Below are 19,742 nucleotides of genomic sequence, written 5' to 3'. Positions count from 1 at the left end.
CCATCAGAGGAATCACTATCTATGGCAGCTATAATCTTACTAAATGTATTTCTTCAATAATAAGACTTGAAAGTTGAAATTACTCCTTGATCTGTGGGCTGCAGAATGGATGTTGTGTTAGCAGGCATGGAAACAACATGAATCTCATTGTCCATCTCCATCAGAGCTCTTGGATGACCAGGTACATTGTCAATGAGCAGTAATATTTTGAAAGGAATCTTTTTTTCTGAGCAGTGGCTCCCAACAATGGGCTTAAAATATTCAGTAAACTGTGTTGTAAACAGATGTGCTGTCATTCAGGCTTTGTTGTTCCATTTATAGAGCACAGGCAGAGTAGATTTAACACAATTCATAAGGGCCCTAGGATATGTGGAATGGTAAATGAGCACTGGCTTCACCAGCTGCATTAACCCCTAACAGGAGACTGAGCCTGTCCTTCGATGCTTTGAACACAGGCATTGACTTCTCCTCTCTAGCTATGAAAGTCCTAGATGGCATTTTCTTCCATTATAAGGCTGTTTTGTCCACATTGGTAACCTGTTATTTAGTGTAGCCACCTTTGTTCATTATCTTAGCTAGATCTTCTGGATAACTTGTTGCAGCATCTCCATCAGCACTCGCTGCTTCCGCATGTACTTTTATGTTATGGAGATTGCTTCTTTCCTTAAACCTCATGAACCAGCCTCTGCTGGCTTCAAACTTTTCTTCTGAAGCTTCCTCACCTCTCTTAGTCTTCATAGAATGGAAGAGAGTTAGGGTCTTGCTCTGGATGAGGTTTTGGCTTAAGGGAGCATTGTGGCTGGTTGGATCTTTTCTTCCTACCAATAATAAGGCTGATTCGACTTCTTATCATTCGTGTGTTCACTGGAGTAGCACTTTTAATTTCCTTCAAGAACTTTTCCTTTGCATTCACAACTTGGCTAATTGGTGCAAGAGGCTTAGCTTTCGGCCTGTCTTGGCTTTTGACGTGCCTTCCTCACTAAGCTTAATCATTTCTGGCTTTTGATTTAAAGTGAGAGATGAAAACTTGGAGGTCATTGCAGGATTATTAATTGGCCTAATTTCAATTTGTTGTGTCTCAGGGAATAGGGAGAGCCGAGGAGAGGGAGAGAGACGGGAATGGCTGGTCAGTGGAGCAGTCAGAACACACACAACATTTACCCATTGTTTGCCATCTTATCTGGGTGTGGTTCATGGCGCCCCAAAACAATTACAATAACAACATCAAAGATCACTGATCACAGATCACCATAACAAACATATTAATAATGAAACAGTTTGACATATTCTGAGAATTACCAAAATGTGACACAGAGACAAGAAGTGCGCAAATACTGTTGGAAGAATGGTGCCAATAGACTTGCTGGATGCAGGGTTGCCACAAACCTTCAATTTGTAAAAAATGCAATATCTGCAAAGTGCAATAAAGCAAAGTGCAATAAAACGAGGTATGCCTGTATTAGTTTTAACTGATCAAGTCTATTTTTTTTGGTGGGGTTTATTATTGATTCCGTCTACTTTTCTGTAATTGTTGTTTTACTAGCTTCTTAAATTATTTTCAGACTTTCTTGGCTAAACATTTTTCTCTAACTGTTGGCCTGAATCCCCCAGGTTTTGGTATATAGCACTCTCACTGCTATTAACTTTGAAGTTTGCCCAAATAGTTTATTCCAGAATAGATTAGTTCTTTAACCTGAGAGTTATTAAGAATGGTACTTTAAACATTTCTAAGATATATTTCTAGTAAGCGATATATTTCTTAGATATATTTGTGGCTTCTTTTTTAAATTGTATTCAGTGAATCCTACTGCATTCTGTTCAAGAAACGTGTCTTGTATGATTTCGGAACTTTCAAAGAAATGGGGGCAAGGAAGGCTCCCAAACACCCTGCAGGGTGATCCCCATGCTCTCCTCCTAACCCCTCATGTAAGATGGGCCCACCAGCTGTTGAGACCCCTGACTTGTCAAGGCTTCTTCCCATGGAAGGCCTGGGGTGAGACTGAGGCAGGAGGTGGGAGTTGGCAGTGGTAACGGGAATTCCCTAACTCTGCGACCCGTCTGCAGTGCTAACTTTGCCCTCCCTCCAGTTTCTCCCTCCTTCCACTGCTTTGCCCATCCTGTACGTGCTGTACTCGTCACTCCCCTGCTCAAGAATTTACAATGGCTCCCTATTGTTAACCACAGCATTGCTTCAAGGAATCATTCTGTTTCTTTCCCCACTGGAATGTGTGCTCCACGAGGACTGTATCATCTAGAATCATAGCTGATACAAAATAGGCGCTCATTACACACTAAGTGGTGCCACGGCCTCATCCCCAACCTCCCAGGTCCTCCTACTCATCCTAGTTAAGTCTATTCATTTCTCCTTTTCCTTTCCAGCCCAGGGCACTGCGTCCAGTGCTCTTCACCAGAATTCATTTTTGAAATCTTGATTCCTATCTAGATTTAAAGATACTGAGGCAGGAATTACTTTTTTCCCAGGCTTACTCCCTTTCCAAACAATAAGTAGGACATGGTACATTCTCAGCATGGTCTTATTTGATCGTGGAATGATTTGTGGTGGGTTTTCCTCTGCTATTTATCATTCTTTCCATGAACTCTATCCAGCCATGACCTAGGTTCTGGGTACATGGTGAAGACATGGTCCTGAACTTGAAGGGAGCCTCCTACTCAACTCCATGGGCACCAGAACTGCTCCTCAAATGTCTGCTGAAGTGGGGAAATCATACATCATCTTCTCAAGCAGCCCTTGACTTGCCTAGGAAGTGAGAAATAGCCACGTCCACACAAGTTGTAGGGAAGTGTTGTGTGTCTTCAGACTCTGAAGGTGGAATCCTGTAACTGGCGTGAAGAGGCGGGTGAGAACTTCCGGGTTTCTGATTTCTAAATACCTACTGCTTTGGGGAGGCTTTGGTTGTCTTAACTTTATTGTCCAGGCAGATGCTGAGACAGAATGGGTTAGAAGGCCAACAGGCAAGTTTTTCTCAGTTCAATGCTTTTCTTCTTATAATACTCCAAATTGGCAGAAACTACTGGGGAGTGTTACTGTGGTTTCCTTCAGGTGAACCTCAGATGACACATCAGCTGGATGGACCCCAAAGTGGTTTTTCCTCATTCGACCATCACTACGGCTGCTCTCTCAAAGCAGACACATAAGAATGACCCGAGGTGGCTCTTTAATCAAGCACTTAGCAAAACTAAGTTTGTGGGCAGACCTCTTCTTTGACTAAAGCTTAATCACAGAATCCAGGGCTCCCAAAGGACTCCGTGAAAATGATGCAAGGGGTGGGTGTGAGGAATGCCAGAGATTACCTGAAGGTGTTGAACCAGAGTTTGACCTTCAGGAGTCTGTAGTAGACTTTTCTTGCGAGGCGGGGGGGGGGGAGTGGAGAGGGAGACCCTTTAATTTCCCTGCCCGTCTCCATCCTGGCACTGTACACATCAGGGCAAAGTACTATTACTTGAATTAGTACCAAAAGAGGTATAAATGTACCAAAAGAACTGAAATGCTGTAAAGTTCTTTAATCACGTCTTCAAGTTTCCCTGATTGACTATCTGCAATGTGAATTAAGAGCTCATCTGCAGAAACATAAATGAGCTCCAAACCAAATGTTCTGAGGCTGCCTGTAGGCAACTACAAAAGACCTTTTCAGTTAACTCATTATAATGGGAGTCACTGAGTACCCACTGCTCCGGCACATCACATTCTCATCTAAGCCTCACAACTGTAGGACATGGGTATCACTTCCCTTACCCACACACGAGGAGAGTAAGGTTTAAAAGATGAAGCCATTTCCCTGATGATTTCAAGCTAAATGGCTTGGAACCTGGGCAGTCTAATTCGAGTCCAAACTCTGAACCACTACACTCCGATGCCCAAGAAAACTTGAATTAATCTAGTCAATTTCTTCCTTAAACTACCAAACAGAATACAGGGCTACTTCATTTGGCTTAAATTCCTGACAAATATTTAGGAAAAAACATTCTATGACTAGAACATAAAAGAAATGAGAAAGTGCCTACAGTATACGGAGGTAATGAAGTTCAATAAAAATTCCACCTAATTTTGAGCTTCCTGTAGGATCTATCCTGTAGTTCTGTTAGGCTCTTGGCATCAAGTACTCCTCAAATCCAAGGTTCTGCGGGCAGTTACCAGTCCTACTTTACAGACAGGTAACTTATAGGCCTAAAGGGTTAAGTATGCCCAAAATCACATGGCCCACATTCCTCAGGGTCCAACCTGAGCCCCACTACCTCCCCTCTCTTCCCTCAGCAGCGCTCAGCCCTCTTGGGAGGCACACTGCAGCCTCTGAAAAGTGAGGGCCAGTGCCACAGCTCTCCATTCCTGCTCACCTGGGTTCACAGATGAACTTACTGAGTGTCTGGAGCACCCAAATCCCATCAGAGATGTGAAATCTGGTCCTTTTAAGAGGTAGGTAAGGTAGACAGTGAAGGCTGCTCCTTAGAGGCTTCTCTGTTCTTCTCTTACCCTGCACCCCACCTTGTAAGCTTTTTGAGAAACCACTGCCATGAGGGCAAAGAGAACAAATACTATCCAGGTCAGTTTAGGAAACTGCTTTTCTTAGGTTGGTAAGCTAGCATGAAAGGATGTGCTATTTCCTTTTCAGGGCATTTTAATTTCATCACAACAAAGTGGGGTAGGTCAACAATTTTAGAAGAGTTGCTTTCAGTTGAGAATAGAACCAAACCAAGACAAAATTAAAATTGAAGATAAACAATGTGTATGAGGAGAATGCCTTCTCCCATTTACATTTTATGTAAATCTCCCTCTTGGATTCTATCAAATTATGTGTATGGCTTTTTAAAATAAAAGTTACACAAAGGACAGAAAAATGGAAATAGTATTAACATTGGTTGAGAATTAGGTTTTAGGTAGCTTTTTATATAGTCTCAATTCTTGAAACCAATGAGGATTTTATAAGAGTACTACCCCAGAGTAACAATGAAGACAATGAGGACTAGGTGAGTTAACACATCCAAGTTCACCAGGTTTGTAAACAGTGAGATAAAAGTTAAATCCATGCCTGAACCCAAATTGTACTTTCCTTTAGATTACACTGTCTCCTGAAGTGCAGGTGGAAAGGAAACACACACCTGTGGGTAAAGATACGTGATTTAATTCTCAAAACAATCCTGAAGTATCATTTTTACCAATAAGGAAACAGGCTAAAAGTTTCATCCTATATAAAGTGTGTAATTACTTTATGTAATTAGAGATTCTGAATGTTAATCAAAAGACAGGATAAATACCATCAAGAGGGATCAGTGGTCCCAGACTAGCATCTAAGTGATAAAAATATTTTCGTTTTCCTTAAGTGAGAGTCAATTTAAACTTGAATGGGCAATCTGAATTTAACTGAAGGACAGAGGGGTATTTTATCTAGAGAAAAACACAAGACCAGGTTTATTTCATACAATGTTATTCACACATTTTTCATTTTCTAATTTATACATAATATACAAAGAAGTAAAGATAACATTATTTCATATGAACCAATAAGAGCCAGGACTTGGACAAACTGGTCCAGAAACAATCCATATCAAAAGGAGACACTCAAGAGTAAAGCCTAAGTGGTTCTGCCCAATTAAATTTCTTTATTCTGAAACGTCATTTTCAGATTATACCAAAACTCCATGCCAACTTATTAAAAGGTAGAATCAGAGAGGTGGGCACCAAAAATAGCAGACCATAAAATCTCTACAGTAACAGATATTTTTCTAAAATAGGCCCCAAAGCATTGGGAAGACTGGGTTGCCAACAATGGGACACATGGGAACATCAGGACCCTGAGAGAGGGTTCAGTTTCCCAATGTGCTATTTATTCTCTAGGACTCTCTAAATTTGCAAAGTTAACTGCCTGTGTCAACAGAAGGTAAGGAAAAGAAAGACTAGGAATTCAACTGTGCAAATCCAGGAAAAGTCATCACAAATCACCAACAAGGAGAACTTTGATCCTGAAACCATGAGCTGATACTGGGAAGAAAAGTTCAACACAGGGCCAAGACCCTCTAAAGCTGGCCAAACAAAGCAGGAAAGAGTGGAAGTGGGGAAAGCACTGCCACCGTGACTGGGACATACTAATGAACCAGTGTGACTAGAAGGGACAGGGACAAGAGGCTGGATTTAATGGCCTCAACATGGAATGTTGGGTTAGAAACTAGAAAACTCAACATCAAAGATGAAAAAGTATGCCTGGCACCCCAAACTTTATGCCATTATTTTTAGATTCATGATATGAACAGCTAAGTGATAAAACCTTTATATTCAATATTGTGCTCAGAAGATTGCTTTTCTTCTGCAGACTTCTAATAAAAAGTCCCTTACATGTTCAATTGAAAGAGATAGCATGGTTCATTAGTTTTCAGCACTAAACGTTAAGTGGGTCAACATAAATGTTTTATACAAAATACTGACATCAACAAAATACAAAGCACTTTCTTTATCTTTCAGAAACTGAATATACAAAGCAAGTTTTTTTTCCAAAATATTTTCATAGGCAAAGGATTAAAAACCATTTTAATTATACACATATGGTCACAATTTTGCCTTAAAAAGATTGTTGGGAAATGTACATAAGGCCGCTTGTAAATGTACATCATGTTACTGTTATGTCTTATGTCCAGAGAAAAAAATGTTATCATACAGATTTGCTCTTACTTGGGAGTAGGCTATTCAAAAATACAGTACTCTTCTGTACAAAGAAAAAAGTCACATCACATTTAATAAGATGGAAAAAGCATTGGCCTCCATAGTAACCAAATATCTCAGTCCAATACTTTCTATTATGCACAATACCCTGACTTCTTGAAAATGATCCAAATCCTAGCATGTCCATATTAACAGAGTTAACAACTATGTTATAAAACAAAATGTTTCTCACAATAATAAAAAGAAAGCTGGTTCATACTTCTGAAACCATATAAAGATAAAAAATTTTTAAAAAATCACTCTCAATTTGGAGAAATAAATTTACATTTTACAACACTATATGCCAGGTCAAAGAGGGCAGGGACATAAATGTACACTAAAATGCAAATGTTTCCCAAAGAGATAAAACAAATTTCATTTACAGCATGAAGGTTTACAAATGTACACCTGTACAACCAAGGAAAGCATCACTACTAAATTAGCAAGGCTTTTATAATAAACATTGAAACAAGATTTGCTTTCAAAGTGTAAACTTACATCTATTACTACACATATAATGCATATATTTATAGGAAGCAAAAAAAGCTATCTGAATATGTAATCATGCTTACATGTTAAGCTACCAAATTCACTTTTCAGTGGCCCCTTTTCACCTCTATCTGATTCCTACTTTCTGAATCTACTATGAAAAAGCAAAATAAAGCTCAACACGTTCTTGTAATTCTATAAGCAAAACAATATACAAATTTCCACTCTTTCTCATTGCAGACCAAACTAAAAAGTTAAAACGGGACTTAACTTTTCGTTTAGTGCACATAACTGGATGGAAATGTCGCCATGATTTTGTTTTCCTACCTCTTACAACAATTACATATGTAAGTATATACAATACTTCTGTACATTGCCAGAGACATTTTAGGGCAGTATTTGTATTAAAACCACACCACTGTAAATAATGTAAGTTCTTTTCATCTCAAGTCATTTAATTCTTAATTGCCGAGATTTTATTTGCATGATAGTTTGTGAATTACCAAAATACAACTTAACTTTCTTTTTAAAATATTAATAATATTTATGCAGTTGATTGTTAATCTGTTATAAAAGGCTTCACACAAAGGACAAAAAAAAATAAGGACTATTTTTCTATATACATCTCTATAAACCTGTTGTGCTATGGGGTCCGTAGACCTACCAGACTGCAAGCCAGTTTATTAAAAGAATACTGTACTTTTTCCTTTAAAAACTATTTTTGTGACTTTACAAGGTAAAAATTTACAAAATATGTGACAGCTTTTTTTGATACAGTTACATCATATACAGGCATTCTGTGCTTTGCCAGCAATCCAATCTGATAGGTCTCCACTCAGGGCTGAATATAATTTATAATTCACCGCCCCACCCCCCAAATATACACAAGAACCTTAAAAAATTTACAAATGGATGAATAAAGTCAATAAATAGTTTTGCTTTAAAAAAAAATTTTGAAGATTCATAGTTGAGTTGTGTTTTGATAATTCACAAAAGAAATGTTCTTTTCACGTGGTTACATCTTCTTTCTCTTTTTCCTTTACAGCATTCCATTTGGTGGTCCTCCAATAGGCCCTAGATCTGGGCTGTTTTTCAAATAGTATTTTTCCAACTTGGCCAGTATATGCTTCCCATATGTGTATTTGCGCAAAGTAGTAATGTGAGGTCGAATCTGAAAAACAAATAATCTGCTTAGGAAATCTAAGTTATTTCAGTTTGATTTCTAAAAAAGTGTCCCCAACTCGGGGTGATTTAGAAGAATAACAGGAATTTTAAAATTCAAACCTAAAGCAAGTTGTTTGCAAAAGCAGTTTTGTTCAACATAATCTCTCCAAACTTCTTCTTTCAAAATTGTTCAATGAATAAACAAAGCACTACTTCTAAACTATTACAACCCATGCAAAGGGTAGAGGAGCTCCAAACACAACAGGAAAGTACCACTAGTGAGCTATCACTTCTCATGTATAGCTCCAGGTAGTTGGACAAAAATTCAATACAAAATGGAGCAAAAAGACATGAACAAGCAATCAGATGTGTGATGGCTAATAGATTTAAGATGTTCAGTATCTCACCAATAGTTTTTAAAATGCAAATGACAAGAATCATATTATCTTTCCATCCAGACTGGCAAAGACTTTATAAGTAATAATAACGGGCACTGATGACATAATGGTGAAACAGGCACTCTTCTCATATACTGGACGGACAGATGGGCAAACATGTACGAGATGTTTTGAGAGCAACTAGGAAGTACCTATTAAAAGTAAAATGTTTACACACTTTGCACCAGCAATTCCACATCTAGGAATTTAACCTGCAAAAACAATTCTGCAAAGACACTCATATAAAGCACAGACTATAAATAGTTAAAAAATTAGAAATAATCCAATTATAAATATAATATTGGTTAAATAATGTAGTTGTTAAAAATAAGATTAAAATTTTTGTAAGTATATATATTTAAGCAGAAATATTAAACTAAAAAAAGGTAGAAAACTTAATCAAACTGAAGAATATTAAAAATAAGAAGGCCAAAAATAAATTTATCTCATGAGATCATTTTCTCTCTACATGAGGAGACGTCCAAAAATGTTATGTACTTTGTCCCGTTTCTTAACGAATAAATTTAGAAAAAGATAGAGTATTTAAATATTATTTCTTCCACTGTTCTTTTTAATGCTAAGTTTTTCTATGGAAATTAATGATTTCTTAAAGAATCATTAGATTCTAGGAGGAGGACAGAGAGAGAAAACAGCTTAACTGATTCAAAAAACCAATCAAATCAAGATAAATTCTCTCTTTCAGACGATGTATTAGGTTAGTGAGAAAATCTAATTAGATTTTAACATCAATGTTTAACCTATGTATTACGGCAAATCAAATATACCTAAATAAGATGGGGAAGGTAAGACGATGCTAAAAGTAGATAAAGAGATGAGAAATGAGTGCAATTTATTGTGCAGATTACCTTAAGAATTTACTAAAAGGGTATAACAAATTATCTGTATCTGCCAAAGGTCATCCACTGATTTTAGATTTTTTCTCCAGTTATAGCATATACGAGGAAAGTAAAGCCCAGGAAGTTAAAATGCATAGCCTAAAGTCACACAAAGTGAATCACCAATTGTAAGTGCTAGAAAGTGTATTACCTTGTGCATGATTATCTTTCTTTGAGCAGGTTCAGCCATATCAATCATCTTCTGAACAACATAATTGGCATACTGGTCCTTCATCATGGTGTATAAGGCACTGTGAGGACCATCATTCTGGCAGCAAACTTCATCAATCAGTAAAGCTCTCTCAGCGCGGGAGGCATGAGTAACACACTTTTCTACTACATTGCTAAAAATTAAAGCACATAAACCACAAATTATTTTTTTCTTTATAGCAAAATTTCCTTAGCTTTTCAAAGAACTTGCTCAACCCATTGGAAGAAAGAAGAGTAAAGATGGGGATTCACTTGTAATTCTCTTTGGATTACTTTTAAAATAGAAATTAGTATCACAGGAGAACCTAATATTGGACATCCATAAGTTTAATTACAGGCCTTTTAAAATTATAATTCAAAAAAGTGGAAACTATGTCACTAATAACGCCAGAGAGTTTCACAAACATGCACCAAATATTTTAAATTTGCATTTAATCACAGGTCTTGGGGACAAATAATTTTCTAAAAACAGATTTCAAAAATAGAATATATAGGCGACATCAGTGACATGGCAGAGTGAGCTCACCAGGGACTCTCTCCCCTCCAAACTACAACCAAAGGAACAACTGAATTCCCACCAAAAAATCCTAATAACACAGAGATCGTCAGAGACCCACAGCAGCCAAATGACGGAGGTCAGAGAGGCTGGAGCCGCCCCGGAGGAGCTGGAACAGGATAGGAGAGAACTTCGCTTCCCGCCCTAGAGACTGGGATCGCTGCCATGGGGGAGGGGACACACATCCACGGGATTGTCCAGGACTCCCACCGCCCCAGCAGCGGAAACCCTCTGATGGGAGAAAGTTTTCATGTGGGGGACCCCATCAAGAAAGGGCCCCAGGAAACCAGAGAGCGAGAGGTGATCAGAATCCAGGTCTGTGCGCGAGTGAAAGTGCCCCTCCTCCCTCAACCCACACTGCGCACTGCCATCACCAACGAAGGTGGAGGGCTCAGAACACGTGGCTCTCGACCCCCATCTAGTGGCGACAGACTGTAACTGCAACCAAATAATAGCATATGCGCAAACACCACTCCTCTACCATCCAGCAATTTATAAAAGCTGCAGACCAAAAGGAAAACAATAAAAACAGAGAAGTATGTCCTGAGGACTTGGAAATAGGTAAACTAAGTGACAATGAATTCAGAGTAGCTATCATCAAAAACTCAATGAGGTAAAGAGAAATAGAGAGAGACAAGTCAATGGGTTCTGGAGTTACTTCACAAAAGAGATTGAAACTATAAAGAAAAATCAATTAGAAATACTAGAGATGAAAAATACAATGGATCAGATAAAACAGAATACGGATTCTCTGAATGCAAGTGTACACACCAGAGGAGCAAATTAGCGTAATCGAAGATAGGCTGAATGGCTCCAGATAGAGGAAGAAAGAGAACTAAGAATTTTAAAAAGTGAAGAAAATCTCCGAAAATTAGCAGACTCAATGAGAAAATCCAACTTAAGAATTATCGGAATCCCTGAGGGTGTGGAAAAGGAAAATGGAGCAGAAAGTGTGCTCAAAGAAATAATACAAGAGAATTTCCCAAATCTAGGAATTGAGGAAGAAATGTGTGCGGAGGAAGTCTTCAGATCTCCTAGATTTGTCAATATAAAAGGACCTACTGCAAGGCATATAGTACTAAAAATGGCAAAAATGAATGACAAAGAAAGAATACTCAGGGCAGCAATGCAGAAGAAAATAACCTACAAAGGAACCCCTATCAGACTTTCAGTGGATTTCTCTACAGAAACCTTACAAGCTAGGAGAGAATGGAATGACATATTCAAAACTTTAAAGGATAAAAATCTTCAGCCAAGAATACTCTATCCAGCAAAAATATCCTTCAGATATGAGGGAGAAATTAAATGTTTTCCAGACAAACAAAAGCTAAGGGATTTTGTAGCCAAAAGACCTCCACTACAAGAAATCCTCAAGAAGCCTCTCCTACCTGAAAAAAGAAAAAACGGGAGAAAGGGGTCACAAAACACAGAGTAGGGAGACAGATAGAATGAGAATAGGATAGCAAATATTCAACTATAGCACTAAGATAAAGGGAAGGAAATCACCAAAGCAAAGACAATCTTATCACTCTAACCACAAACTCACAACACAAGTTGGAATAAGAGATGAAAATAATAATTTAGGAGGGAAGAGGAAAGGGACTGAAACAGTCTAGGCTAAGGAAGTAAGAGACCACCAGAAAATGGACTATGTTACATACGAGATTCTGAATACAAACTTCAGGGTAGCCACCAAACTAAAAAACAGAATAGAGACACACAAAACATAAATAAGGAAAAATCTAAGAAACCCAGCATAAGAAATTGCAGAAGTCAATGGGTAGGCTAGAATACACAGGACGAGAAACAAAGGTAATGCAGGAAAACCAGATAACAAGCGACAGAATGAGAGCATTAAGCCCTCATGCATCAATAATCACCCTCAATGTAAACAGATTGAACTCTCCAATAAAAAGACACAGAGTGGCAAAATGGATTAAAGAACAAGATCCAACAATTTGTTGCCTCCAGGAAACACACCTCAGCCCCAAGGACAAACACAGGCTCAGAGTGAAAGGGTGGAAGACAATACCTTCAAGCTAATAGCAAACAAAAGAAAGCAGGTGTCACAATACTTATATCAGACAAAATGGATTTCAAAATCAGGTGGGTAAAGAGAGACATAGAGGGCCAATATATAATGATCAAAGGGACACTTCATCAAGAAGAAATAACGCTTATAAATATCTATGCACCCAACACAGGAGCACCAAAGTTCATAAAGCAACTATTAACAAACCTAAAAGAAGATATCAAAAATAACACAACAATAGCAGGGGACCTCAACACACCACTCACATCAATGGACAGATCACCTAGACAGAAAATCAACAAGGAAACAGTGGAGCTAAATGAAAAGGTAAAACATTGGACTTAATAGACATGTATAGAACACTTCATCCAAAAACAGCAGAATACACATTCTTCTCAAGTGTGCAGGGAACATTCTCAAGGATAGTCCATATGTTGGGAAACAACGCAAGCCTCTAAAAATTTTAAAAAATTGAAATAATAACAAGCATCTTCTCTGATCATAATGCTATAAAGCTAGAAATTAATTACAAGAAAAAAGCTGAGAAAGGCATAAGGATGTGGAGACTAAACAATATGCTTTTGAACAAGCAATAGATCATTGAAGAAATTAAAGAAGAAATAAAAAAATACCTGGAGACAAATGAAAATGATAACATTCCATATCAACTCATATGGCATACAGCAAAAGCTGTAGTAAGAGGAAAATTCACCGCAATACAGACACATCTTAACAAACAAGAAAAATCCCAAATAAGCAATCTTAGAGAAAGAAGAAGAGACAAAGCCCAAAGTCAGCAGAAGGAGAGAGAATAAAAATCAGAGCAGAAACAAATGCTATTGAAACAAAAAAGGCAGTAGAAAGGATCAAAGAAACAAAGAGCTGGTTCTTTGAGAAGATAAATAAAATTGAGAAACCCCTAGCGAGACTTACAAAGAAAAAAAGAGAGAAAGCTCAAATAAATGAAATCAGAAATGAAAGAGGAGAAATAACAACAGACTCTGCAGAAATACAACGGATTATAAGAGAATACTAAGAAAAACTATATGCCAACAAAATCGATAACCTAGAGGAAATGGATAAATTCTTGGACTCCTATAATCTCCCAAAGCTTAGTCAAGAAGAAGACAATTTGAACAGACCAATCACAAGAAAAGAAATTGAAATAGCAATCAAAAGTATCCCAAAGAATAAAACCCCAGGACCAGATGGCTTTCCTGGGGAATTCTACCAAACTTTCAGAGACAATCTAATACCTATCCTTTTCAAGCTATTCCAAAAAATTAGGGAGGATGGAACACTTCCTAACACATTCTATGAGGCCAACATCACACTGATACCAAAGCCAGACAAGGACAGCATGAAAAAAGAGAACTACAGGCCAATATCGCTGATGAACATAGATGCAAAAATTCTCAACAAAATTTTGGCAACCCGAATTCAGCAATTCATCAAAAGGATGATACATCATGATCAACTGGGATTCATACCAGGGACACAGGGATGGTTCAACATCTGCAAATCAATCAACGTGATACACATCAACAAACTGAGGAATAAAAACCACACAATCATCTCAATAGATGCAGAGAAAGCATTTGACAAGATCCAACAGCCATTTATGATAAAAACTCTGAACAAAATGGGCATAGAAGGGAACTACCTCAACATAATAAAGGCCATACATGACAAACCCACAGCCAACATCATACTCAATGGGCAAAAACTGAGCGCCATCCCCCTGAAAACAGGAACGAGACAAGGATGCCCTCTATCACCACTCTTATTCAACAAGGTACTGGAGGTTTTGGTAAGAGCAATTAGGCAAGAAAAAGGAATAAAAGGAATCCAAATAGGGAGGGAAGAAGTAAAACGCTCGCTATTTGCAGATGACATGATTCTATATATAGAAAACCCCAAAGAATCCATCAGAAAACTTTTAGAAGTAATCAACAACTACAGCAAAATTGCAGGGTATAAAATCAATTTACACAAATCAGTAGCATTTCTATACTCTAATAACAAACTAATAGAAAAATAACTCAAGAACACAATAACATTCACAATCGCTACAAAAAGAATAATATACCTCGGGTGAATTTAACTAAGGAAGTGAAAGACCTATACAACGAAAATGACAAGGCCTTTCTGAAAGAAATGGATGACGACAAAAAAAGATGGAAAGACATTCCATGTACATGGATTTTAAGAATAAACATAGTTAAAATGTCCATACTATCTAAAGCAATCTACAGATTCAATGCCATCCCAAGCAGAATCCCAATGACAGTCTTTACAGAATTAGAACAAAGAAGCCTAAAATTCATATGACCCAACAAAAGACCCCGAACTGCTAAAGCAATCCTGACAAAAAAGAACAAAGCTGGAGGCATCACAATCCCTGACTTCAAAACATACTACAAAGAAAGCTACAGTAATCAAAACAGCATGGTACTGCTACAAAAACAGGTGCACAGATCAATGGAACAGAATTGAAAGCCCAGAAATAAAACCACACATCTATGGACAGCTAATCTTCGACAAAGGAGCTGAGGGCATACAATGCAGAAAAGAAAGTCTTTTCAACAAATGGTGCTGGGAAAACTAGAAAGCCACATGTAAGAGAATGAAAATTGACCATGCTTTTTCACCATTCACCAAAATAAACTCAAAATGGACCAAAGACCTAAAGGTGAGACCTGAAAACATAAGGCTTTTAGAAGAAAATGTAGGCAGTACACTCTTTGACATCAGTATTAAAAGGATGTTTCCAGACACCATGTCTTCTCAGACAAGGAAACAATAGAAAGGAAAAACAGTTGGGACTTCATCAGACTAAAGAGCTTCTTCAAGGCAAAAGAAAACAGGATTGAAACAAAAAACCAATCCACTAACTGGGAAAAAAATATTTGCAAGTCATATATCCGACAAAGGCTTAATATCCATAATATATAAAGAACTTACACAACTCAACAACAAAAAATCAAACAACCCAATCAAAAAATGGGCAGGAGACATGAACAGACATTTCTCCAAAGAAGATATACTGATGGCTAATAGGCACATGAAAGATGTTCACCATCGCTGATCATCAGGGAAATGCAAATCAAAACTACACTAAGATATCACCTTACACCCATTAGAATGACAAATAGTCATTCTATTTAATAACTAAAACAAATAGTAACAAATGTTGGAGAGGTTGTGGAGAAAAAGGAACCCTCACACACTACTGGTAGGACTGCAAACTGGTGCAGCCACTATGGAAAACAGTATGGCGATTCCTCCAAAAAACTAAAAACAGAACTACCATACGACCCAGCCATCCCACTACTGGGTTTCTATCCAAAGAGCTTGAAGTCAGCAATTCCAAAAGTCCCATGCACCCCCAATGTTCACTGCAGCATTATTTACAATAGCCAAGATGTGGAAGCAACCTAAATGCCCATCAACAGATGATTGGATAAAGATGATGTGGTATATATATATACATATACACACACACAATGGAATACTACTCAGCTGTAAAAAAGAACAAAATTGTCCCATTTGCAACAACATGGATGGACCTTAAGGGAATTATGTTAAGTGAAATAAGCCAGACAGAGAAGGACAATCTCTGTATGACTCCACTCATATAAGGAATTTAAAAATGTAAACAAAGAGAACAGATTAGTGGCTACCAGGGGAAAGGGGGTTGTGAGGGGTGGACACAAAAGGGTGAAAGGGTGCACCTACAACATGACTTACAAACAATAATGTACAACTGAAATTTCACAAGATTGTAACCTATCATTAACTCAATAAAAATTTTTTAAAAATTACAATATATAAGGGCAAACCAATTTGTCACGTAGATTCTTTAAGAATAAAAGCAACGTTCTATATGTGCTTTTTGCCTCTAGTGAAAAAAGGATTATATTCCAATGCTACATTCTACATGCACTTCTGTGCTTGCTAATAAAAGCCAAAGTGTTGAAAGAACTGACCCTTAGAATTAGACAATATTGGAATACCTGGCAAATTTGTGTTGACTCAGGGCTAAGACTTTTCCTCTGATTTCAGAAACAATTTTGCTCTTATCTTCAGGTCGACCATGTTCCAGTACATGTTGAATAACATAATTGCCATACTGATCCTAGGTACAGATATTTAAAAATTACTTTCCTTAAGTCATTCCTTTAGTATAAAGATTATTCCTTAAACAGACGTTAATCATTCTTCTAAAAATCCATCAGTTAGGAGAATACATCAGCCTTTTGTATCATTGTGTGTTTCCATAGTGTTAATTTAACAATAAATATGTCCTTAAAAAAAAATCAAAACAATTTTCAAAAATATATAAACATTTCAAATTATTAGGGAGTTTATACCTGTACCAACTGCTCTGTATGTTGGTGGAGTTCTTCTAAGATAGGTAAGGTCTGTTCTGCAGTGCAATGCTCCAGGATGCGCTGAATTACTCTGCAGCCATAAGGATGAGTTGAAAGTACAAACACCTTAAAATAATTGGAATAAATAAATTTCCATTCTCTGACATTTTTGGGAAGTTCTAAGAAGTAGACAGGTTTCTGAAGACACGCTGAATTAATTTAAAATAGAAGGGTGGGGGATTCACATTTAATATGACCACCACCATGTCAGCAAAGACTGGCAATCTGGGTGCTCAATTTAGGAGCTAACAGATGTTTTGATCAAAAGGAACTTAACTAGAAGATTGATAGCATGTAATAATGGAATGAATGGATTGCAGGGTGCACATGGTAATTAAGAGCTATTAATTACCACGTATTAGTTACTAATTGATATTTATTTTGTCTTTTATTATACAGACTTAAGTCCTCCTCTCTCCTCTCTCAGGAAATTTGGGAAACGCTGTTGGATTTATAATTTTAACAGTGATTATCTTTACTCCTTATTTCTAAATTTTTTAGCTTCAAAAAAACGAAGCTATCTCCTGACTCCCACCATGAAAGAGGCAGAAATTAACGCACATTCACTATTTTGTCTCCTATTTTTATAAAGAAGTACTGGGTATTATCTTGTGACTTACGCAAAATGTGTTAACAGTCAAATTCTAAAATAATGCCCTGCTAACTAATTAGAAGCCAAAAACCAATCTTACTTGTCCTTTGAAAGCATCAATGATGAATTGTAGTGACTGTGGCTGAACACATTCAATACATTTTTGTACAACATGGTTTCCATTCTGATCTTTCACACACTTGAGTACATGACCATCTAGCTCCTTTACCATTTCGCTCTGCAAAAGAGAAATAACTCAATAATTTAAATAATTACCTCATCAAACAACATAATAGGATTAAAAATGCTGAGACGGGCGCAAAAGTATACTCAAAATTTTCTATTATATCAAAGTTTAAAGTCTTACCCCCTAAAGTATAATTAGTAGAAGTCATTGAAGGTGCGAATTATTAAAACATTTTGCAGATCTATAATGCAAATGATACCTGCTGCAATTTAACCTAGTGATGCTGAATTTGCTATATTTAAACTACTATCTTCACTGCGTACATCTTCCACTCATCTTTCTCAGTTGACAACTAATATAACAAATTTAGAATCTATACTTTTTTCCTACTTAGCATCCCCCTTCCCGCAAACAATTATTTTTAATGGCTGCATGAGTCTATCAAGTACATGAAAAAGGGTAAGGAACTGAGTATTTATTGGCCATGTGATTTTTATATATTATCTCAATTATGGGAAGAAATTATTATTATTTTAGATTTTATTTTTTCCCTTTTTCTCCCAAAGTACATAGTTGTGCATTTTTAGCTGTGAGTCCTTCTAGTTGTGGCATGTGGGACACCGCCTCACCATGGCTTGGGGCCCCCAGGTAGAAATTATTGTTGGACATTTTTATTCCTTCTTTTTAATCATTTACAATAAAGGACTTCCTTCAATACATATTCCTTTTCTTTATCATTTCAAACCTTCTTTGGAAACACATTCTTGGGAGAGTTTAGATTTTTGCTTATTTAAAGGGCAAAAACGACCCCTTGCAATTTATATTTCTTTGATTACTAATAACTTATTGACAGTAAGGTTTATTTACTAACTGCATTTTCTTTCAGCTAATGATCTTAATATTGTTTTCTTATAAATTTTTAAGACTTTGTTAAATAAACATCTTAATCCTTAGAGAAAAATATCGGTAACCACACAACAATCTGTGTGCCTTATCAGTGCAATAGGAAATAGTGTTGTGAAGAAAGGGAGTATACATAGTATAGAGTCTCTCTCACCCAGTGAACTCTCAACTACATTCTGATATGATTATAGAGGAATCCTGTTAAGTCAAGATTTAACACACATTTGGTTATAAAATATGGACTAACTTACAAAATAAAATATACTTAAGAATCCAAACCATTATTCATTAACTGCTTCATCTAATGTTTACTCTTAGCACTTTCTATTTTCAAATATTAAAGACATTTAAAATATCTTTAAAGTATCTATACCAGTTTGAGACTACACAGCAGAAAAGTTCAAAGCTTCTACATAATCAAATTTGTTGATCTTTCTCCATTGTGACACATCTTCAATTACTCTAAAACTCAGGATTTCCACCAGAGGAATAATACTATTTTCTCACAGATTTTCAATGTTGTGATGATTGCAGACAGACACATATCCCATGCATATATACACTGTTATTGTTTTTAACTCTAGAATATGCTTTAGGGTTTAGAGTCAAAGCTGATCTGTTTCAAACTTACTAATTACCAATACCTTTTAAAAAATAATTATTTCCTTTACTCTTATATGTTTCATTGTAATATACAAACTGGTTATATACAAAATAGTATCTATTTGGGGTTATGAATTTCATTTTAAAGTCTGTTTAATCTCATATGAGAAACATATTAATAATTAGAGATGCTTCACAGTTTATTGTAAAAATCTAGTGGGTCAGTATTTATCCTCATCCCCTAACTCTCATTATTCTTGTGTATTGCAAATAATTTTCAAAATTATTTTGATTAGTTACAAGAAAAACCCCATGACTAGATGATTGGAATTACATTAATCCTTTTTTAACTTAAAATATTTAGACTTTTCCACCCAAGAACATGGTATATTTCCCATTTAATTTATTTGTGTTCTTTCCTGTCAAAGAACTGTAAATCTTAAGAGAATTTTTAGGTTACTTTTCCTGTTGAGTGAGAGTTTAAAAAACTTTATATATATTTTTAAATGGCCATATAGGAATGCAATTGGT

General features: G+C 36.6%; 1 protein-coding gene across 24 annotated transcripts in view; it reads right to left on the bottom strand.

Moving 5' to 3' along the window:
• Positions 1 to 5,424: 5,424 nt before the first annotated feature.
• Positions 5,425 to 19,742, bottom strand: part of PUM2 (pumilio RNA binding family member 2) — a 93,899-nt gene continuing 79,581 nt past the window's right edge. For all 24 annotated transcript variants that reach the window (XM_070512554.1, XM_044771997.2, XM_044771989.2 and 21 more), the window contains 5 exons: positions 17,619 to 17,756; positions 16,867 to 16,992; positions 16,510 to 16,631; positions 9,847 to 10,039; positions 5,425 to 8,369 (listed from right to left, as the gene is read on the bottom strand). In XM_070512554.1, coding sequence (XP_070368655.1) covers positions 8,238 to 8,369; positions 9,847 to 10,039; positions 16,510 to 16,631; positions 16,867 to 16,992; positions 17,619 to 17,756 — 711 coding nt within the window. In that variant the 3' untranslated portion in view covers positions 5,425 to 8,237. The remainder of the gene's footprint in view (positions 8,370 to 9,846; positions 10,040 to 16,509; positions 16,632 to 16,866; positions 16,993 to 17,618; positions 17,757 to 19,742) is intronic.

The sequence above is a fragment of the Equus asinus genome, chromosome 6, assembly GCF_041296235.1.
Source record: "Equus asinus isolate D_3611 breed Donkey chromosome 6, EquAss-T2T_v2, whole genome shotgun sequence".
Lineage (NCBI taxonomy): Eukaryota > Metazoa > Chordata > Mammalia > Perissodactyla > Equidae > Equus > Equus asinus.
This window is presented reverse-complemented; position numbering and strand designations above follow the sequence as displayed.